The following is a 24,162-nucleotide window of genomic DNA, read 5'->3' as shown; positions in this document are numbered from 1 at the left end:
ATTTCATTTTCCATTCACCTGAACCAGAAATGTTAGGTTAATAATGAAGAAAGTATACCAAATTTTTATTCCCCTGGAATTTGCAAATTTTTCAAACATTGCTTTTTTAAGGCGTTGAGCTATTCACTGTATTCTGCTTTATTTACCTGAGTCACATTCATCATATCATCATTAAATATTCAGATGACTATTTCCTATCCCTACAAAACACCATTTACTTATAATTGTACTTAAATAAGACTGCAAACAATAAAACCATAAAAGCAATGAAGATGCATGTTCCTTTATATTTTATTTACCATAAAGAGAATACAGCAAACACTGGAGTAAGGCTTTTTAATAATTTCTGATGTAAAGTTTAACACTTAAAATTATGTTTGCTCCCCACCCCCCAATTTAACATGCAGATTTCATTTATTTCCAGATACAGTGATTCGAGAGCATTACACTCTCGGGATAGTTTTATAACAGAGCATCCTTGCCCTGTTAATACAATTTCACAAACTGGGTACAATCATGGTATACTACCATCATTCAAAGAGTTCCCCCAAATGAATATATTCACACAATATGAACATTAAAATGTAAGTTTTTAAGACATCACCTTCATAAGCCAAACCACAAAAACCCAGGTTCTAGTTTTAAATGTGTTTATGAAGACTGCTGCTGAGCTCAAAGCATGCAGATGTTCTGACCACCTAGATGAAGCTGGACATTGAAACTCCTTCAGTAGGTCCAATGATGCAATTTTTCACTCATCCCAAGTATCTCCATATTTGTTTACTTTGACTAGGAAAAAAGCACAAATAATTGATGATTCCAAATAGTAATAAGTAAAAGGCACTATTTTATGTTTGCTATTATTATGATTTAAAGTTATGCTTCTCTCTGATTTGAATAAATGCACATGAGAGTCAAAATGTAATTATAAAAGGAGGCTGGCTAGACTTTTGTGAACTGGAGGTTAGACATAAATTCTAATGCACTGTATCAAGACCTTTACATAAGTATTAAATCTGCATAACAACCTTATAAAGAAAACACAATCCCCATTCTAAGGAAAACAGATTAGTAACTTGCCCAAGGTACAAGCTTAATCAAACAGGTAGAACCGAAGTTTGGACACAGTTATGTTTAGGTCCAAAGCCTGGGCACCTTTACAACTTTACCGCCTAAGTGAGTGTGGTATACATTATAGCACATACAAAAAAGTTACCAGCAAATGAAAAGTAACAGCAATGATAAACGTTTGAATGTTGTTCTTCACAAAAATATAGTAATAGAAATGGTCAGATTTGATTAATTTAATCTCTCCCAGGAGCTGAAATACCAGTACAAGAAGGAAATGCTCTCCAATATTCTTGCATTTTATAAGAAATTATATTTTCAAACATGTTTTTCTGTCTTTTCTACTCTTTTACTTTTAGCCTCTCTTCTACACAGCCTTCACCTGTGAATTATACCTCTTCAGAAGTATTCATAACAATGTAAAGAAGCAGTTATCAAAATATAACTAGGGACCCCTTCCCCAAGACTCTTTCAGTAAGTCTATGAAGTCAAAAGTATTTCGTTATTATATCAAGACGTTATATAAACTTTCCCCTCATATTCTGCCTTTTCCCCTTGCTTTCCTTCCCTCATGTGTATAAGGCAGAGCTTCTGGCAGAATTCTCATGAAGCTACATGATGTGTAGTGACATCACTGCTCTGACAGCTAATTGAAATGTGCTTAGGTATTTAAAATTTCTGCCATAATTTCTAATTAGGTAAATACCAATAAATATAATCCACATAAACTGAAAACTTTTAAGTGACACTTTCTGACATAGTGAATCTACATTGTACTGTCAAATTTCTGTCTAGATTCTAAAACAGAACATCCTAGAAAATCACAGTGTTTCATAACTGTTTTTTCTTTAAATTATATAAAGTGCCAAAAAAAAAATCAACTTTCTTTTTACAAAGAAAAAAATTCTTTCACTTTACTGTGTCACAGAACAGAACTTTAAGACTGTTCACAACCAAAACCACAAATGTCCAAATTCAACAAATGCCACACATCTACAATATTCCCTTTTCTTAGTCTTGACATACAGTAGAAATGGTTACAAAAATGAGAAAATTAACTGCCTGCCCTCATGGAGCTTACAGTCTAAATCCTCAAATTAATTAGCAGAACAGAGTACTGGTAAGTCTTTACATATTACAGAGTAATGACCACATTATTTTTTTTTTTTTTTGCGGTACACAGGCCTCACTGTTGTGGCCTCTCCCACTGCGGAGCACAGGCTCCGGATGCGCAGGCCCAGCAGCCATGGCTCACAGGCCCAGCCGCTCTGCGGCATGTGGGATCTTCCCGGACTGGGGCACGAACCCGTGTCCCCTGCATCGGCAGGCGGACTCTCAACCACTGCACCACCAGGGAAGCCCTACATTAAATTTTTTATGACAAACATTAACAAATATTATTGATTACAAATCTATTTTAAATGTGTAAAAAACAACAACATGACAGAGGTGGATCACTGTTATAAAACAGATTTCTAAATGAAACTACTAACAATTAGAAATAAAACTGGCTCTAAAGGAACGATCATAATAAAAAATACTAAGGATTTTAATTTATTTTTGCATCCTCTGTGGCATACTGACTCTCAAGAAGGTACCAGGGACCTTTTCCCTCCTTTGATTTTTAAAGTAGTAAATAGAAAACCTTTAAACAATGACACATCTTCTAAAATTCCTCAAGAAAGACATCATAAAATTCTATATTGAAACAGCTTCAAACCCCTATTCAAAATGACCTCTTCTGTTAGCGGTAAATTTTTGGTATCAGAAAATTTACTTTGGGTAATGCACAGCTGTTCAAAAAGGACTTAAAAGAAACTGTCATTTAAAAAATCTGTATATATTAATTAATTATAGAGTAAAAGTACTGTTAAAAAAAGTCAAACTCATTTTTTGGAAATGCCCTAAAAGCTGGTTTGTAAGGCATATAACTCTATCTTGACTTCACAGGTATTATATAAGAAAATCATTTTATTATTCAATCAGGACTCTGTGGTTCTGCCACAAGTGGCATTACAGCCACTAGGTCACCAGGTCTGGTTTTATGCAATAGATGCATCATTTGAAAAATGATATCAGTTCCCAGGGTGGCTTCTCATAAGGGAAAATAGTCAAATGTTTGTAAAATTTCTACACTGTATTACAAAACTAGTCTTACCGTCTTAAGTTATACTACTATTTGGACTTCATTATTTTCTAACACAAAATGGCCTTTGGAACACTTGAAAAAAGGAAGACCTAATAACTGGTAGTAGCTATTCTCTAAAAAAAATGTTATTTTGGTTAATTGCTTGAGGCATTAAATCACACGTTAGTATAATTAAAGTTTTTAACTAATGCTGCAGTTTCCAATCCTAAAGCGTAAAGTGATTCAGACTAGACTATCATACCTTCTTTTTTTGGCATTCTTTCCTGCATAGGCCTGACTGAGGGGTCAGTCTTATGTGTTAAAGTAACTTCATATGACTCTCTGTTCTTATTCCTTAATTCCTCATATGTTATATTTTTTCTTTTAGGACTTTCTTCAATGTAGGGATCAGGTCCTAAAACAACAAACAGTTAATAAATGGTGATAAAAGGATGTGAATAAATCCAAAAGCAGCTAAATTTTACAAATATGCTCCTTACCTACAAAAAAAATAAAGCAAAACAAAGGATCAAATTATTACCAGCATTCCAAAGGTACTGTATTTTCCCCAAGGTAATTATAAAACTGAAATCTACTTCCTCTTATACTTTGAAGCTGTTATTTCTAAAATTTAAAATATAAAAAAAAATTTAAAACTAACCATGGCCAGAAGAAGAATGGATATAACATAAACCAGCACAATTCACTCATTAAAATGTCAGTGTTCTAAAGTGGGAAGTTATTCATACAGCTTATAAAAGTAAAGAGAAATACTTTCTACTAGTGACAACTGAACAAAACTTGACATAGTATAGATTTTATTTAGTAATATTTCCATAGTTAAATGTTCCTGTATCCAGAGTCCATATATGCAAACAACTCCAGTTATTAAAAAGATATTTACCTTACCCTCTTTATATTTAAATAAAAACACTTGAAAATAGCTATTGAAAATATTACATAGCCTTTAATCAGAGTATACATCATTTTCATATTCAGGTCTAATGGATGCAATACTGAGGCAGAAAAAAGTGGCAACTTTTACCTGGAGAACCAGCATTTATTCTTTCTCTCTCCCAAAGAAAATCAAAGTATGATTATGTATTATCAAAGAGCCAAACACTGATATAAAAATAAGGAAATGGTTATTCTTAATACTGGCTGACAGGACCAAATATTGAACATAGTTTATAAAATAGACAGTTAGCCATATAAACATTTTTAAAGAAATTAACTAATGCTAACATAACATTCAGTGAACTACTTAACTTACAAAATCTAACAGACCACTCCAAAAGTAATATTTTTCAGAGGTTTTTAATGAGACAGAAATTGTGCCTATAATTTTAATAATATAACCATATGAATTTTTTGTAAGTGGTACTATTATGCAACTCAATGGTAAGATCCCAGTGAATAATCACAATTTTCAAAGCAACATAACTATACACTGAATGCATTCAACTACAATCTTTTACTACAAAATATACTTGCACTGGTACAAAGCACAGAGGATTTAAATTTCTAATTAGTTCTAATATTATATGGCATGGTTGAAAACCGTATTTTTCTTGCTAAAAAAGAAAAGTATTAAAACTGTATACCGGGTTTAAAAGCACTTTGCATTTCATTAGTAATAAGTAATTATTTAACTCATTTCCCTTCACCATATGTGATATTTTTTAAATTCTGAAGGGAATAGTATATACTAGATTAGTAGTGAGGAATTCTAAGTTCTAATTCCCACTCTGCCGACATTTAATGAATGTCCTTGGGCAAATCACTAAACTTCTTTGAGTCTTGGTTTTCTCAATTGTGAAATATGGAAGTTTGAACTAGATGATCTATCACTAAAGTTCCTTCCAGGTCTAATACTTTTCCTTACCAAAAAGAAAAATATTTCATTGTTCTGAAATTCTGTGACAAATAATGAAAACATAAATTAGATAGAAGATTAGGGAGAATTTTTTCCACTTATAAAAGCCAAATGAAAATATCTTGCATTGTGTAGGGAGCATGATTTACTGTAAAGAGCTGGAAGGAACAGGAAAATGTAAAAAAGTGTTGATTTAAATCTAACTGTAACACACTACCTACAGTAAGTCTCATAGCAACTATGAAAGAATGCTTTCTGCTTTGAAAGATTAATAACTCTTTCAATTCCTGGTAAGAGAAAGCAGAGGACAAACAGGACAAACAAAAAACGAGGATGTCCTGGTTAAGGGAGGACTGCAGCTGGGACAAAGCAAAGGAGGCCACTGTGGGCCCATGTGGGGAACTAAAAGTGGCAATCTTGAGTTAAACAAGGGGGGTCAGAGTAGCAGAGCATGGATGGATGGATGGCTGCAGTGGAGGACTTAAAATATATTAGAATTTGGGCCTTGCTGTAGTCTGTGGGCAGATACCAAAGGCCTTTTTGTCTGTTTTCATTTGACAAAGAAATTATGTAATGTGGAACGTAATTTTCTAATGCAAATGCAAGGAAGGATGCAAGACATAGCAAGGAAAGAGTTGGTGCATGGCTAGAATAGAAGTAGAATGGATTTGAACTTGGGAGACTGGGGAAACGGGAGATGCAGTGAGGGACAAGGAGAGCTGACTCTGGAGATAAAATAATGTCTTTAACCATTCTTCCTAAGCTGCCTACCTCCTTCCCTTTCTGACTAATCAGATGTCGTTGTTTCCAACCATTCAGGAAAAAAAAAAAGTTAGTTGAGGATTAAGAGACTATCAACAACTTTCATCCACTTAAGAATCTCTTTAATTATCTTAACTTCCATTCTCTCCTGTCTCTTCAGTTAATACCCCGCTCACCAACCTGGATTCTTGCTCTAAAAGCAGCACTGTCCAATACAATTTTCTATGATGATGAGAATATTCTATATCTGCACAGTCCAACACGGTAGCCATTAGCACATACGGCTACTGAGCAATTGAAATGCTGCCAAAGCAACTGAGGAACTGATGAATTTTCAATTTGATTTGATTTTAATTAAACAGCCTCATATAGCTAATGGCTACTTTATACCCTGACCTACCTAGAACGCTTCCCACATCATTTGGAACCTTACTTGACCTATAACCAATGCCTCTCTTTCCACTATATCCCCTCCCTCCTTTTAACCTACATATAGAATCAAATCTCTCCTGTCTTCAACAAAAGAAACGAAGACCCAAATGTTCCTTTAACCTTGTTTATTCCCCATAGTTACTGGCTGATTGTACTTATTTCAAAGCACACGTTTTCAAATACTCTATGAGGTCGACAATTCCTTCTCCAAACCCTCAGAGTCAGAAATACTTCAAAATTCAGAGTTTCTCAGATTTTAGAAAAACATTACCATATATATCCCTCATTACTTAATGTCCACTGAAGTAGCAATGAATAAGCAAACACAGTATTTCTACAACAAAATCTAGAAAAAAATTGTACTAAGATAAACATTATCAATAGAGTTATAACAGTTTAGGTCAGGGCTTAAAATGAGTTCAGGTCAGATTTTTATCACTAATTTAATTATTTAAAAACCTGGTTTTTTAAAAAGCATTTTGGATTTTAGGATTTTAGGTAAGGAACTGTAAACTTGTATTTTCTGTTTTTAATTCATCTTTCACTGCAAATTAGACTGAAGAAAGCAAGCAAGGAAGGAAGCAAGAAAGCAAGCAAGCTAGCAAACATTTGTTGAGAGCCTACTACTTTCCAGGCATTACTTCTGATTTCTATATTTCATCTCACTCCCAAAGTTCTTTAAGGGTATTATCATCTCCATTCAAGAGATCAACAAACGGCAGGGATCACAAATTACAAGTTACTTGCCTAGAGTTACAATAGCTAGCAAATGTCAGTAATTCATATCCAAGCCTTAATCCAAAGGTTTCACTTAACATTATGTGATCTTCAAAACTAGTATTTACACAAACTTCACAAAGCACTTTCACATGGATTTTCTCACTTGACAACAGTCCTGTAAAGCAGGTAATTATTATTTTTCTCATATTACCAAGAAGCTAAAGTGGCCTTTAAGACCACACTACCAAGTGTAACATTTTTAAACCCTCTCTGTGGCACAGTTTATCATTTCTTCTTTGCTATTTCACTAAACACGGTTAGTATTTTCAATTAATGGAACATATTAATAATTTATCCTTATATTTCTATATGTTCTAGCAGACAAAAAGTTTCTCAGGGCAAAGAACTAGGTCTTATTCATCTTTATTTCCATACCTAGCAGAGTGCCTGATACCTATTAGACCTCAAAAAGTGTTGAATGAAGGGAGAATGAATTCAAATGAACAACAGAGCAAACAAACATGCTGAGTTTAGGCTGATGGTGGAACATATAGGTGATATCCAGCAGAAAAGGTCGTCAAATAAAGTTTATACATACGTTGGACCATAAAATGCTGAAATTCATTTCAAGAGAAGTTTCTACCTTGGGCAATATGATCAGTAATACCAGTGGGAGTAGATTCATTCATAGAAGCACTGAATGGAATTGGCTCATAACGAGGAAGCACCTCTTTTTCTATGTTGTCTGCTTCTGGGGATGTCACAAAAGATGAATGACCACTCACGTTTGAGTCATATTTTGGCTTCTGAGAATAGTACCTGTAAAAGAAAATCGTACTGTATAAAAAACACGGGTTAATGTCTATACCTTATTTAAAGAAGTGTGTTAAGGTATGAGAACTAGTCATTTTCTAAAGGAATCATATAATTTTAACATAGTTATTTAAAACAGTAAAGTCTGTTTCTGCCACAAAAACATTAAAAATATCTTCTGATCCACTTAAACAACTTAAAAATTGTCACTCTTACTATAGAGAAGAGAAAATATATATCCAATTTTCTAATTATTAGGCTTTAGACATCATTGTAATGTGTTTAAAGTTCTTGGAAAGAAAAAGTACTTCAGATCAGAAAATATGTCCATTTCCCACATTAATTGGGAAGTTACTTCCACAGGTAGCAGTCCATATAAACACTATTTCGCTGAAGTAGATGTAAGTAATACTTTCATGGGACTTATGCTGCTTGCCATTTATGATAGGACAATCTACCAAATCTACTTAACTACCTTATTATTTATTTACCTACCTATCAAGACAGACAGATTCATTTATCTATACTTACACAATTTCCCTACAATTGTAAACAACAGAAGGATTACAAAACTGAAATCTGTTAAGAGATGGGATTGATAATATTTGGGAATTCAAAAAAAAAAAAGTCAAATATAGTAACCAAACGTGTTTGACAAATTAAAATCTCTCATTCTGGGACATGAACTCCCAGTAGAATGCAACTCTATACTTAAAAGTAAACAAATCTTGTTCTACTTTTGAAAACAAAATTAGCTTTAGCTTGCAGCAAAATGACAAGTTTCAAATGTTCCTTCAGTTAGGCCATGTTTCATGCCCCCAATTACGGCAATATCTAGTTATAATTTTTTATCTAAAATGAAAAACCTTTAATAAGATCTGAATGGCCTACCCAGTTGGTGAAGATCGTCGTGTCTGTCCTGATCGTAAGGCTTCTCCAAGAGGGGAATTCTCAAGATTCTTGAACTTCTCTTGGCAAGTTTTCACATAGGAAAGCTTTCCAGCAAAGTATCCCATGATGCAAGCAACTTTTAGTAAAAATAAACAAAAGTGTAACTCAATATGCCTCTTTAGACAAAAACCTTTTCTAAAAGAACATTTTAAAAAATGTGGTTCTTGGGCTTCCCTGGTGGTGCAGTGGTTGACAATCTGCCTGCCAATGCAGAGGCCACGGGTTCGAGCCCTGGTCTGGGAGGATCCCACATGCCATAGAGCAACTAGGCCCGTGCACCACAACTACTGAGCCTGCGCGTCTGGAGCCTGTGCTCCGCAACAAGAGAGGCCATAATAGTGAGAAGCCCGTGCACCACGATGAAGAGTGGCCCCCACTTGCTGCAACTAGAGAAAGCCCTCACACAAAAACGAAGACCCAACACAGCCAAAAATAAATAAATAAATAAATAAATAAAAATTAAGAAAAATATATGGTTCTAAATATGTCTTTGGTGTGGAAAAACTGGGATTTCCTGAAATAATGGTAAAAGTACCATATTAAATCACATTCAGAGTTCACAAAAAGATTCGGTAGATATAATTCACTTTCACAAAATAAGTTAAAATAAAGCTGCTGTAAGATAAATTCTGCTTTACTAATTACTTTATTAATACAGATAGGAAAAATGTGGTAAAAGTATAATGGAATGAAGAATCAAAACAATACAGTTCTAGCCTGGTCACAAGGATTTAGGCCATTTCATTCCTTATAAAATGGGAATCACACCATTTGCCCAGCTAATTTCATAAGATTATTTTTTAAATCAGGTGCAACAAATGCCTTAAAATAATATATTATGAAGTGTACCTAAATATGGCTATTGTTGCATCTTTATTTAATAGAGACTACCCTGGAAAGATTCATAGAAAGCCTTAGGTACTCTTTTTCAGGGCAATTTAGAATCTCTTCTATCAACCATATTATAAAATGTAAAGAAACTATGCTTATAAATGTAAGTTATGTTTATTTACTGATTGTAAATAGAAGAGGTTTTTAAAAATTATGCTTAATTTTAAAATACACTTTATTTTGATTGACCAGAATAGCTGGACAACTTTCTTTCCTCACAGACCAAGAGAACTTACTTTCAAATTTTATATCTTTAATTATATAATTTAAATTACTATACCTTTAATATAATAAAAATATAATTATTTAACAAAATAATTTAAAATAGTTCTATTGCATTATAAAAACAGAAAAAAAAAGCCTCTTTCAAGTAGCTCATGATTTTTAATGCTAACAAAATGCCCAAGTAGTCCATTTGATGAAAAGCTTAAACAAAATGATTTGTTATACTCCAATAAAGATGTAAAAAAAAAAAAAAAATACAAATAAAAGAATGCTTGATACCAAAAAAAATGATTTGTCAAAACAAATAACCAAATAACTGTTATTAGTAACACAAAACATTTGATAAAAGCTAGTTATTTTACTTAGGTAGAAAAGCTAAGAGAACTAGTATTGTTCATACTTACATATAAGTTTAGGGATGGAACCATATTTGGGATGACTTGAAAGGATTCCTAAAGATAAAACAGTAAATATTTCTGAGTAACACTGTTCCATTTACATAATTAAGATGTTTTATCTTTTACTGAGGTAAAAGAAAAGCTCTATGCCAAGTTTATGCTAAGAGTATATAAGAGAATGGCACAGAAATTATGGTAAAAAATACAAAGAAACTACTTCTGCTAGTCATTATCTGGTCTTTCATAATGTGAGACAAAAGTAGCAATAAGTTTAGCAGTGCAGTATAAAGTAAGATGTATCTATTTCTCAGCAGCTTTGAGCAACCCACAAAGATACAAGGAAAGATCAGTGCAGATGATCTTTTTTTTTTTTTTTTTTTTTTTGTGGTACGCGGGCCTCTCACTGCTGCAGCCTCTCCCGTCGCGGAGCACAGGCTCCAGATGCGCAGGCTCAGCGGCCATGGCTCACAGGCCTAGCCGCTCTTTGGCATGTGGGATCTTCCCGGACCAGGGCACGAACCCATGTCCCCTGCATCGGCAGGTGGACTGTCAACCACTGCGCCACCAGGGAAGCCCAGTGCAGATGATCTTTAAACATCTGATAACATTAGCTCTTTCCATAACACCAAAGAAAGCTGAAGCTATTTAAAAGAGAATTCAACATCAAGAGAAATATGAAGAAATCAAAAGACTAATCTATTAGAATAGGTGAATTTAGCAAGATCACTTGATACAAGGTCAACATACAAAATAAAATAAAAATGAAAAAATCCACTATATACCAGGAACAAACAAAGCCCCCAATATTTTAAAAACTACAATTTATTATATCACCAAAAAACATCAAAGCCCCAGGAACAAATCTAATGAAAAACATGAAAGATCTTGAAAACTACAAAATTTACTGAGAGAAATGAAAGCTAAGTAAATGGAGAAACACACCATGTTCATGAACTGAAAGATTAAATATTGTAAAGATGGTAATTCTCCACAAACTCACCTATAAATTCAATGCAATCCCAATTAAAATCAAAGTAAGTGTTTCCCCAAACTGAAAAGCTTATTATAAAATTCATGTGGAAACACAAAGGGTCAAGAAAACCCAAGGCAATATTGAAGAACATAACGGAGAACTGACTACCACCAGATACCAATATCTATGATAAAACTATAGTAATTAAGGCAGTGTGTTATAAGTACAAGAACAGATAAACTAATCAAAATCAGAAGAGTCTAGAAACAGACCCACACACACAGTCACTTGATTTATGACAGAGGTAACATTGCACTGCAGTGAACAAAAATTAGTCTTCAAAATATAGTGCTGGGTCAACCACATATCCGTATGAGGGAAATATGTATCAAAACTAGAAACTACACTATCAATCAATATACAAAAGGATGGATAAACTGCTATGACATATTCACACAGCAGAAAACTATATGCAATGAGAATATATAATTTACAACTACATGCAACAATGTGGATGAATCCAGTGATGTACTGGTAAACCAGCTCTCCAAATAAAAGGCCCTGATTTGTAATGTTAGTCGATTTCTGTGATGAAATACCTGCCCCATGACCAATTTCAAGCTAGCAATGGTTTAAAAATTGGCTTGCCAAGTTCCTGAAATTTTAATAATCAGCTCTCTGGAGCTGGTATAAGCCAGTTTTAGCATACTACTGGATGAATCTCACCATGTTGAAACAAGGTACACAAAAGATTGTCATCATGTATATATAATTTTATGATTTAATTTTATATAAAAATAGACAACAGATTTATGCTGTTACCCTCAGTTCCTTCATTGTATAAATGAACGGAGATGATGAGAAGAAAAGGGAGGATGGTAACAATATCTACATTTATACAAAAAAGTCATTCCTTTATTCTGTCACCAAATAGCTACAGACCACTTACAACACACAGGCACTACACCCTAGGAAGTAGGAATATAACAGTAAACAAGACACTCTCTTTACCCTCAGAGTTTACAGTCTAGAGAGTGAAGGAAGACAAAAAGAATATGGTGTGATGGTTGCTATTCATCCACTCAAATACAGACATTAAGTCGAAGATATTGCAGGTCGAGTCCCAGAACCACTGCAATAAAGCAAATATTACAATACAGCAAATCACGTAAATTTTTGGGTTTCCCAGTGCATATAAAATTTACGTTTACACTATACTATTTAATGTGCAATAGCATTGTCTCTAAAACAATGTACATACCTTAATTAAAAAATACTTTGAAAAAAAAAAAAAAAATACTTTGCGTTTATAAACACTAACCATCATCTAAGCCTTCAACAAGCTGTAATCTTTTTGCAATAGTAACATCAAAGGTCACTGATTACAGATCACCACGACAAATATAATGAAAAAGTTTGAAATGTTGCAAGAATTACCAAAATGTGACACAGAAGTGAACAGATGCTCTTGGAAAAATGGTGTCGATAAGACTTGCTCAATGAAGGTTGTCACAAACCTTCAATTTGTAAAAAAAACAGTTATCTGTGAAGCTCAATAAAATGAGGTATTCCTGTATTTGAGTGTCTACTAGGGGCACTATGCCCTGTCAGGTGCCAGAGACAGCCCATATTCTAAAGGGAAGTAGCAAGAATGGAGGCAAATACATTTATTGAAGCTAATGTAATACTCTTGGCAACAAATGGTTGCATTAACTACAACGGGAGTGCAGATGGAGACAGTTTACAGAAATATTTAAGAGCTATACTAGAGAATGGACATTCGCTGGACAAAGCAGGTAAAGGATAGAAATGAAAAATAATGTCTCAGTTTCCTGGATGGAGAGTATTGCCATTCAGACATAGGGAAAAATGGAGGAATTAATTTGTGGAGAAGTGAATTCAGTTTGGGATTGAACTTGAGTTCAATCTGAGGAGCCTGTAGGAGGGCCATCCATGTGGAGATATGCAGAGTATGATTCTGGAGCAGATTATCTAGGTTAGAGATAATGATGGGGATTTAGAGCAATAAATGGTCACCAAAGCCCATATTATTGCTGGATACTATATAGACTAAAAACTCAAAGGCAAAGTAAAACTCTGAAGAACAACACAAGTGAAGGAAGAAAACCCAGACTACAATGTAAGTACCAAGAGGTCATGGGTTTTTGTCTTTTAGTGCTATATACCAAAAACAGTGTATAGTGATTATCAGACACTCAAAAAACATATGAAAAAAATGGAGAAGTTGCCTGAGACAGGAGAAAAACCAGAAGAATGTGCTGTAATGGAAGCCATGGGAAGAGAACATTTTAAGGATTGGTTAAAGTTGTATAATGGTCAAGAACAAAAACTATCCATTGAATTTAAGCAACAAAGAGGTTGTACTGGTAAGAGTTTTAGTACATGTCAGACTATATGCACAATCTATGACACAGACTGCAGTGGGCTGAAAGAAATAAAAAGTGAAGTGCTCAGGACTTCCCTGGTGGCACAGTGGTTAAGAATCTGCCTGCCAATGCAGGGGACGTGGGTTCAATCCCTAGTCCGGGGATATCCCACATGCCTCGGAGCAACTGAGGCCATGTGTCACACTGAGCCTGCACTCTAAAGCCCGCAAGCCCTAGAGCCCGTGCTCCGCAACGAGAAGCCACTGCAATGAGAAGCCCGCGCACCGCAACGAAGAGTAGCCCCCGCTCGCCGCAACTAGAGAAAGCCCGCACGCGGCAACGAAGACCCAACACAGCCAAAAATAAATAAATAAAATAAATAAATTTTTAAAAAAAGTGAAGTGCTCATTCATGAAGTCTGGCTTCAAATGCAGGAGCAACTGTAAAGGGATATAAAAGAAAGTTTTTCTTTTTTATGTTGTCAAGTTAGAAATGACCTGAGCATGTTTAAATGTTTTGACAGAAAAGGAATGAGTAGAGTGGGAATAGCTAAGACTATGTAGAGTATGACCCTGTGGATAAAATCATACACAAAATGTTAGGCGTTTTGATTAAATGCAAATTGTTTTGGTGGATTCTGAACTCCTTTTCTAAAGTCTCTCTCAATTTTTTTTTTTTTTTTGAGATTGACTTCTTAATTAAAACACCTCACCCCCCCAAAAGACAAGAACCCAGTACAGTTTCAACAATACTAAAAGCCCTTAATTCTGGGAGATAGTTACATGAGTGACATATGACTCAATATTCTTTTCTGTGTTTTTTACTCAAAGTATCAACACCCCAACAACAAAACAACCCTGACAAAAATATAAAGGTAACATGTGACACGTTGTATAGAAAATGTTATTCCACACATCAGGTTAAGTCATTTTCAACAATTTATCCTTTCCAAAAAATGGATTATAAATTCCACTGAAAGGCTCCAGGCTCAGTCACTATGAACAATTACAGAGAAAGATGTTTATCACTGTTGTTGTTCATGGCATGACTTTTGCAAATGAAATCAGAGGCACAGATCACCACTGATGTCAAGTCAAATAATCACCAGATAGTGACTAGGAGTCCAAGAGGATTTTGGCTGTTGACAGAATAATCTGTCACCTCAGTACTAGGTCCTGATATTTTCAGGAGGATTCATGTGAAGCAGTTATACTCCAATAAAGATGTACTTAAAAAAAAAAAAGATGTGTGTGTAACTAGAAAAAGGGAATTTCTCTGGATTGGTTATGTGTATAACTAGCTACATGTAGGAGCAAGGCATTCCCAAGCTAGGGAAAAAACCCAGCAATGGTATGATTTTATTGTTGAAGATATAAGATCTAAGTGAGTAGGTACAATCTGACCCTTCCAATTTTTACTGCTTCTGCCTTACCTTCAAGCTGTCCAAAGTCTCCTACTCTATGTAATCCCCAAAGTTCCAAAATTTTCTCTTCTTTGTAACCTTTTCAAAATTACCATTTCTCCTGGTTCTACCTTAGCTATACGTTTTCATTCCTCCCTGCGTGACTTTGCCACTCTAGCCATGTCAGTCTCCTGACTGCCCACCCAAATAGTCATGCTTATTCTTCTGATAACCAGGTCCCTCCTTCCTGAGATATTCTTCCATCTCTTTTAATCTAAATCCTGCCCATCTTCAAAACCCACTTCTTTCAAGAAATTTTCCTTCATTACAGTACCTCTGCAGAGATCTTCTTTGAAAACTTACAGCTCTTGGAGTCTCTACCGCAAAACTTAGAAGCTTATTAAATATTTAAATTATATTCTCCATTTGCTTCAACATTGTATTCACATTGTTTCCTCACATGAACCACTAGCAGCTCTTAATTTCTTTTGTATAATCCACCCCCGCCCCCAAGTCTAGCTCCAATCATTAATGACTGACAAGACTTAAGATAAATAAAATGGGCAGTACAATAACAGACACTATAATTTCTCCAGTCCTAAGTTTTTCCTTAAAAGTAATGTGACTAGGGACTCCCCTGGTGGCACAGTGGTTAAGAATCCGCCTGCCAATGCAGGGGACACAGGTTCGAGCCCTCGTCCGCGAAGATCCCACATGCTGTGGAGCAACTAAGCCCGTGTGCCACAACTACTGAGCCCGCGAGCCACAACTACTGAAGCCTGCGTGCCACAACTACTGAGCCCGCGCGTCGAGAGCCCATGTTCTGCAACAAAAGAAGCCACAGCAACGAGAGGCCCGCACACCACAACGAAGAGTAGCCCCCGCTCGCCGCAGCTAGAGAAAGCCGCATGCAGCAACAAAGACCCGACGCAGTCAAAAAAATTTAAAAAAAAAAAGTAATCTTTTTTTTAAAAGAACTTTTTTTTTTTTTTTTTTTTTTTTTCTTTACGCGGGCCTCTCACTGTTGTGGCCTCTCCCGTTGCAGAGCACAGGCTCTGGACGCGCAGGCTCAGCGGCCATGGCTCACGGGCCCAGCCGCTCCGCGGCATGTGGGATCTTCCCGGACCGGGGAACGAACCCGTGTCCCCTGCATCGGCAGGCGGACTCTCAACCACTGCGCCACCAGGGAAGCCCTAAAAGAACTTTTTTTAAAAAAAGTAATAAAATGTCTGTTTTACACTATAGAAACAATTCTAGTCTATAAAACAAGTTAGTCCTAAAAGACAAATAAGAGTATATTACAAATAAGAGTATATATCTTGATTTGTTTGCCTTTTTAAAATTCCTGTCATGGTAGCACATTGTAATGAGGTTCTTTGGGAATTCTCCAAACAAAAACAAAATTTTACCTCAAAAAATCCTTCCATTTCCCTCCAAAACTACTTTTTCTCAACTAGTTGTGTCAATACTACTAAGTACTTCACACTGCTAATATGAAAAGGCTAAAACTTCCTATCTTAGTAACATTTTAGGAGGAGCTAGTTAATTTAAAGAACAGTTTTCTAGAATATGTAAAGGCCATCCTAAGGTAACCATCCTTTTCTGGAATACCTTCTAATTCCCATAAATTTGTAACTTATTTATTACAAAATAAATGTAATGAATATTTCTACTGCTTACACTACTAAATTTAAAGATGTAGAGACTGATACATTTAATACCTAAACTCAACTTCAGTATTTAAACCAATAGAATTTTGGACAAGGACGGACCCTCACTCCCCCCATTATTGTAAGACAAAGCTGGTTGAGGGAGCTACGGAACTCCTAGTCTTTAAACTGGTACACAAGAATCAGCTGGAGCTCTAACTCAAAGACTCTGATTCAATAGGTTGGAGATGGGGCCCATGAATCTGCATTTCTTATAAGCTCCTAGGTGATAAGTTGTATGGATGGTCTACCTAGACCAGGTTTGTCTCTCTGCCTTCCTGTAAACTACCACTGGCTTTTAGTTACTTTCTTGCTTATAGTGTTAATGTTGCTACAGTGCTACAGTTAATGGACATCAAATCCTCAAATTTGATATGTGAGTCTGGGTTCATGGAGACAACTCTTCTGATGTTGTAGTAATTTTTTAGTCATAATTTTTAATATGATACATTACCATATGTCCTTTATCTAAAGATCAGGAAAATAACACATAAAAACACGATGGTATCCAAAGTGCTAAACAAATTCAAAGTTTAAAATATTTACCTTTACTAATCAATCCTTGAGTAATCAACATACTTGTTGCAGCCAAAGGTACAGCTATAAGGGGAAAAAAAATTTGTCAACACCAACAAAAGGAAAGATTTTGTCTGAGTTCATTAGGATAGATAAATGTATATCAGTAAAACCAGTTATGAAGTTATGTTGCAAAATTAAGATCTTTAAGAGATTTCTCCACTTTTCAAAGCTGTACTGTATATACTCAGGAAAATATAAAACATATTTTAAATTTAAGAAAATATGACAAATTATTAAACAGTATAATTTAAGAGCCACCCAGATTTAGGATCTAAAAAAGCCATTCACTAATACCATCAATTAAAACAACATAGAAATAGTGACCAAAAGTTACTTCCGGAGTTAACAGGGGAAAGAATTAATGATGAGGGAAGCAAGAGGCATATTACAAACTGCTAAATTCCATGTACCATGCTAAGTGCTTTCGGTACATTATCATTAATTTTTACCACATCTCTATAAAATAGGTATTATTATTATTACTATTTACTATTATTACAGATAAGGAAACTGAAGCTTAGAGATGTTAAGTAATTTGCTCAAGGCCACACAGCCACTTCAATGACAGATTCCAGATTCCAAAGAATTATGTCTGATACTAGATCTCAAGTTTTATTACACTGAGTGAACCGATACACAAGAAATATTATTTGCCCAAAATCATATGGTGATTGGGGCAAGAATTAGAAAGCATATATTTTAAATACTAATGCTCTTTCTCCTAAACCAGTGAAATCTGTGAAACTAAATGAAAATATGACATACATATGCATATTAACCCAGAGTGAAAAATCCAAAGCTCTCATCATAATCTCAAAGGGGCTCATAATTTAAGAAATCAGTCTTCTATACCCACAGTGCCCAATAGAATTTTCTCTGACGATGAGTGCAGTCTATATCTGTGTTTTCCAGTCAGGTAGTGTGCAGGAAAGATTTAACGTAACAGCTCTAAAACTGCTTTCCTTACAAACGCCTGCTTTCAAGGTTGGTCCTTAGCTTATATTTGGGAGCTTAACTGGTAGACTGATATAAATCTTTACCTGAATGACAAGTGGCTCACTCTGCCCAAACTGCTTGTACAAGTACAGTTCATACTGAACACTTCCTTTCCTTCTGGAAGTCTGGAATTTTGTTACCTGCTAGGCCGAGGGTGCCCATGTGGCGAGACCCCGATAAAAACCGTGGGTGCCGAGTCTCTAATGAGAACCCTTGGTAGGTAACACTTCACATGTGTTACTACAACATGCAACTAGAGAAATTTAGCACGTTCTTTCTGTATGACACTACTGGGAGAGGACTCTTAGAAGCTTGTGCCTGGTCTCCTCTGGATTTCACCCACACTCCTTTCCCTTTGCTGATTTTCCTTTGTATCCCTTCTGCTGTAAATTGTATTAAACTGAAATAGCTACATGTGGCTGCCACACTGGAGAGTGCAGTTTCAGACTAGGGGTTGGGAAATGCCCTGTAAAGAGCCACGTGGTAAATATTTTAGGTTTTGTCGGCCACACAGTCTTTGTCCCAACTACTCATTTTAAAGCAAAAGCACTGAGACAATCCATAAACAAATGAACACAGCTGTGTTCCAATAAAACTTTACTTATGGATGCAAAAATAGGAATTTCACATGTAATGAAATCTTCTTTTGATTTTTTTCAATATTTAAAAATGTAAAAACCATTCTTAGCTCATAGCCATACACAAACAGATTTGGCCCTTGGGCCGTAGTTTGCTCATCCCTGGTCTAGACTGTACATGGGCAATTTAAGAACCAAAATCATTAAGCATTTGAATTATTAATATTCACGATTAAAATCCATAACTCGAGAACAGGGCATTAGTTTTGCCATCAGACACAATTTGCAGAAGCCCTAAGGTTTAAATCCTTGCTGTATTACATACTAACAGATTTTGCCTTTGCTAGAAGAATGATCTAATGTTAGTTGGTTAAAATACCTTCATATACTATTAATTAAGGTTTTTCAAAGGATAATCTTTTAAAATTATAGCATCAGTACAATTTGCAATCATTTTTCTCCTTCAGCCTGGTTCAAGGACTGCAACATGAAGAACTGAAGAATCATATAGAGGTAAAAGGCAATGAGTTCATTGGCCATCTCTACAATGGACAATATTTTCCCCATTTCGCTTCTTAGGTCAAGATGGCACAATGCAAAGAGTAATAGTCTGGTTAAGGAGATTCAAGTACTAGTTCTGCCATTCACCACTATGTCTTTGCATAAATCTCTTAACTTCATGTTATAAAGGGTAATGGATTAGAACTAAGGTCTCTTTCCAACTCATATATTCTGTCACAGAAAAAGAGAATGGTAAAATTCAAAGAGACTTCAGAGATTATCTAGTCTTCATCCTAATCAGAGTAAATTGATATCCAGAAAAAACAAGTCACTTGCTCAAAGCAACAGAGATGGTTAGTTTGTGGTAGAGCTTAGATCAAAATCCAAGTCTTCTAACTCCCAAGTCAGTGGCCTTTTCCACTCTACAATGACTCCCATTCCAGAGTCTATTAAATAATGTTTCTTTAGGCAAATCAATAACACTGCTGACCAAATGCTACTATATATTATGACCATGGCCCCACTCATATCCAACACAAGGACCCCTAAAATTCCTTTAACTCTTCTCTTACACTAGCAAAACGCTTCTCTAAACTCCTAATTGTTTTCAATTGAAACTTTTACTCCATTAATCACAAAAGCACTAACATCCATTTAATAGCTTAACACTTATAATAATTTAAATTGAATTAATTAATCCCATGAGACAGGTTAATATTATCCCCATTTAACAGATAAGGAAACTGAGGCATACAGACATCAAGAACTTCTCCAAAATCTCACAGCTAATATGTGATGGAGCTATAATTTGAATCCAGAGAGTCAGGCCTCAGAGTCTATGTGCCCTTATAAGTCACTACACTGTCTCATTCGGAAACCAGTAGTACACATGTATGAAATATTCACAAAATAAAAGATGCATGAAACAAATATGAATTCATACACCTTCTCAGCAATTCCAGAGGTGGAGAACTACTGTTACATACAATACACATTTAACTAAGCCTTTTATGTAGATTCATTCATTATCTTTATGTTTGGGCAGATACAACTAGTTGTACTCCTTTTCATCCTTCTAACCCATTCTGCACACTGCTAACTAATGTTCCTTTAAAAATTTACATACGATCCCCTTGGCCTAAGAACCTACAATATATAATGAATCAAACTTTTAACTCCTTGCTATTATGTTTATTTTCTACCCCCAACAAAAGAGCTCTGCTCCAATCCGTTCAGCCTCAAGGCTCTAGTAGAGATCAAGTTATTGTAGACTCTGCCTTTGCTAACTATCCCTTTCATCTAAATGCTCCTCCACCATTCTTCATTTGCCTCAAGTCCTATTAGTTGTTAAGTCTCATTTGTTTAATAAAGGCTTTTTTTAGCTAAATCAATTCCAATTAATTTATCTCTTTTTAAAATTCCTATTGCTGCTATGCACTTAATCTTTCTCAGTGTTTCATGAGTTAGCTTTGTCTCAACTACATCATCAAACTACTTTAGGACAAAGACTTCCAAGCACAGTACCTTACACACTGTATGCATAAATACCAGGTGACTGATCCTTGTCACCCCCTCCATCCTGCTTTTTTGTTAGAATTACCTTCTTACCTGAAAGGACTGCAGTGACCTCATGAAGCAACAACAGGGTTCTATTCAAAAGGAAAATTATGTTTTGTGTTGCTTTCAACATTCTTTGTATTTAAAAAATAAAATCCTCATGTATATGGTCTCTAGTTAGAAATCAAGAGCTGGTAGTGTAATACCATTTCACAACGATAAAACAGAAACTAACCAGTTTTTATCGTATAATGGTTAAAAGTTTAAGAGTTAAAATCATAAGCCTGTTTCAGACAGACCTGGCTTCAAGTCCAGACACCACTGCTTACCAACTGTGGAACACTAGATAACTCCTTTAACATCTCTAAACCTCAATTTCTTCATCTGTAAAGTGAGGGTAATCAACCTTATTGGGTTATTTTTATATAACCCATGTATACTCAGTAAATGCTATTACTATTACCAACAAAAATACTTCAAGGTCTTGGAAACAGTTCTAGAAATTATTACTTTAAGATGCACACAATTCTGATCATTTCATGATATATGCAAATGTCAAACCACTACATAGTACACTTGAAACTAACATATTATCATGTATCAACTACAATTCAATTAAAAAATTTTAAACAAAGAATTAAAACGTGTTCAACTCTATTTCCTTAATCAAACCCTTTTACCAATAATCACACTAATGCCAAAAGTCTGCCCATTTTTTCTATGTGAAATCATTATAATTTCAGGTACTAAAGGTCAAATTTTGTTGATTAGAAAATTTAACTTACATCTGAACCAGAAGCTTTCATCACTGCATTCTGCAAAGACTCTTCTTTCTTCCTCTGTTGGAATGTAATCAGCCCCTATGTCTTTTCACCAAGGAAAATTGGCAAACATTAAAACACCCATGGAAAAACTAAGTCTAAAAATACCATAGTCTAAACGTTAACAAAATATACCATTTTTTTAAATGAAGAAATGGAATAAGTGGCTTGTAAACTTTTAACAAATTTTGACTTCAAACATAAAATTAGTGCTACTGTTCTACTGGCTATGTAGTCAGGACTGCCTACAAAATGCACTGGGTCCAGTGCAAAATCAAAATTTGGGACCCTCTGTTCAAATTATTAAGAATTTAAAGATGCCACAGTAGATCATTAATGGGTCCCTGTATAACTGCACAGGACACACACCCTTGAAGCCAGCCCCGTGGCTACTGTTATTCAAGGCAGTGAAAATTTCTCTACATAAAAAGTGCTTCTAATTGTAAATACTTAATTGATAGTTACGGGGAATTGGTCTTGGAACTTCTGCATTCGGCTCTCCAAAATCAGCCCTTCCATTCATCTTTCCTGCATGGAAAACATTTCTTGTTAAGTATTAGAAACGACTGAGATTGGCCAAAGTAAATCAAGGTATAGCATCGTAAAATTACTAGTCTACGTGGCAACCAATCAACAAATATTTACTAAGTACTTCTACATCTGAAGTACTTAAAAAGCTGCCTAAATAAAAAAGTCACAAACCTATTAACTATTTTAGAACTAGTTACTAGGTCCTGTAACTGAAAAAGATGCCTTGTAAGTATTTATCAACTGATTATATCAAGTTAAGATACCAAAAGATTACCAATTTCTTAAAAAGACACATATTTCCTCTGGAGGCTGGTTTATTTCACATTATCCTATATTTGGATTCTCTCAGAAATATACGCCCAATGATTAGGATAATTCTCCAAATAGAGGAAGAAAAATCCCAAGTCTTTTCTGGGCTTCCATTTTTAAAAATGAAATAATCATCAGGAAACCCCCTCTACAAAGCAGTACTACAAAAAAATGAAATAACAAAGACGTCATATCGTTCTCCCTGTGGTGGGAAGCTAACAGCACATTCTACATAGCCTCTAAACTTTCCTCCCTCCCCAAACAGACACCTAGAAAAATATATAAGATATAAAAAATGCATAGCATTTCAAGAACATACACTTTATCATTATTTTTAACCCATGCGTCCGACCTTAAGAGACCAATAGATTAGACAGCTACGCATTTTACAGAATGTTCACACAGGATCGTGTTTACTCCCATCTTAAAAACAATGTAAATGAAAACAGGAAACGTCATACGCGATGAGAATAGCAACTGCGGCCCTTCCACAATTCACTTATTCAATAACTCATCACTGAGGGCCTACTACAAGCCAATCCCTTCGCTAAGAAACAAGATCAGAAAGGGCAAATGAATTCATGGATGGAGACTGCTTAATAAACTACTTATACCCTAAAACAAACGTAAAAGAAAACAATGGAAACCTCTTACTTCTCCCAACAGAGAGACTGCTAGGGTTGACAAGACCCCTTCACACAACATCATTTTAATCTCCTAATCCCAAAGAAAAAAACCGCATTAAGTGATCGTCGATTCCTGCACCCCATCCCCCGCAACACCTACGCACATCCGTCACCATGAATTTCTCCCATCCACACCCCCTAGACACGCTCCCTCACCAACCCTGGTCACAGGCACCCAGGAGCCCGAGACCCAGAGGATTGCGATCGGCCCACCCTAGCAGGAAGGAAAATGGCGGAAGGTGCAGGGGAGCGGCTGCCCGCGCAGAGGTGGTGAGTGGGTAGGTGGGGGACGGAACGGGGCTTTCTGCGTCACCTCACCCACCTCCCGACGACAGCGGCGGGCCACAGCGCGGCGAGCCCGGACGACCAGGGGCCAAAGGCCCAGAGGAGACCCGAGAGGGGTCGGTGGGGGGAGGGAAGGGGGTGCAAGAAACGCGCAGGACCGCAGCGGAGTTGGGGGTGGGGAGCGGTCAACAACGCGACCGCCTAGAACTCACCCAGATACGGGCTCAAAATGACCGCGACCCGGAAGCACTGGCGACCTACGGAAGGAAATGACGTCAAGACCTCCTTGCGGAGTCTAAAGGCGAACAGCTTCGGAATATCTCCGTAGAGCTGCGTTAATCTTCGCCGTCCTCTTCGGTTTGTTCCTCCACCCTTCCCCCCTCCCGGCGGCGCTCACGGGCTGCACTGCGGCTACGCGTTCGCCCACTGCGGACCCGAGCACCCCGCCCCGCCCCCCATACCCTTCCTGCACCGGGGAGGCTTGGTTTTAGGCCGTTGGGACGGGCTGCCTTGATCTTCCAGTGACCGGCTGGCAGGAACGTTCTGGAAGCCCCCTTTATCCGCTTGTTGAGAACGACTTTTCT

At 36.1% G+C, this 24,162-nt stretch overlaps 1 protein-coding gene across 5 annotated transcripts; it reads right to left on the bottom strand.

Moving 5' to 3' along the window:
- Nucleotides 1-267: 267 nt before the first annotated feature.
- On the bottom strand, nucleotides 268-23,862 carry OCIAD1 (OCIA domain containing 1). 5 transcript variants are annotated; one of them, XM_032632475.1, is made up of 9 exons: nucleotides 23,791-23,862; nucleotides 22,233-22,295; nucleotides 21,732-21,812; nucleotides 17,282-17,335; nucleotides 10,271-10,318; nucleotides 8,691-8,826; nucleotides 7,630-7,805; nucleotides 3,459-3,611; nucleotides 268-789 (listed from the first exon to the last, which is right to left on the bottom strand). In XM_032632475.1, the coding sequence occupies exons 2-9, from the start codon at nucleotides 22,288-22,290 to the stop codon at nucleotides 752-754; spliced, it is 744 nt and encodes a 247-aa protein (XP_032488366.1). In that variant the 5' UTR covers nucleotides 22,291-22,295; nucleotides 23,791-23,862; the 3' UTR covers nucleotides 268-751. The 5 variants fall into 5 exon arrangements, with proteins under 5 accessions (XP_032488366.1, XP_032488363.1, XP_032488367.1 ...); XM_032632472.1 differs by having other exon boundaries at nucleotides 23,616-23,808; XM_032632476.1 differs by lacking the exon at nucleotides 23,791-23,862 and adding an exon at nucleotides 23,454-23,556.
- Nucleotides 23,863-24,162: the final 300 nt, after the last annotated feature.

Source organism: Phocoena sinus, chromosome 5 (genome assembly GCF_008692025.1).
Source record: "Phocoena sinus isolate mPhoSin1 chromosome 5, mPhoSin1.pri, whole genome shotgun sequence".
Taxonomy (NCBI): Eukaryota; Metazoa; Chordata; class Mammalia; order Artiodactyla; family Phocoenidae; genus Phocoena; species Phocoena sinus.
The sequence above is the reverse complement of the archived record's forward strand: the minus strand, read 5'-3'. Positions and strand labels throughout refer to the sequence as shown.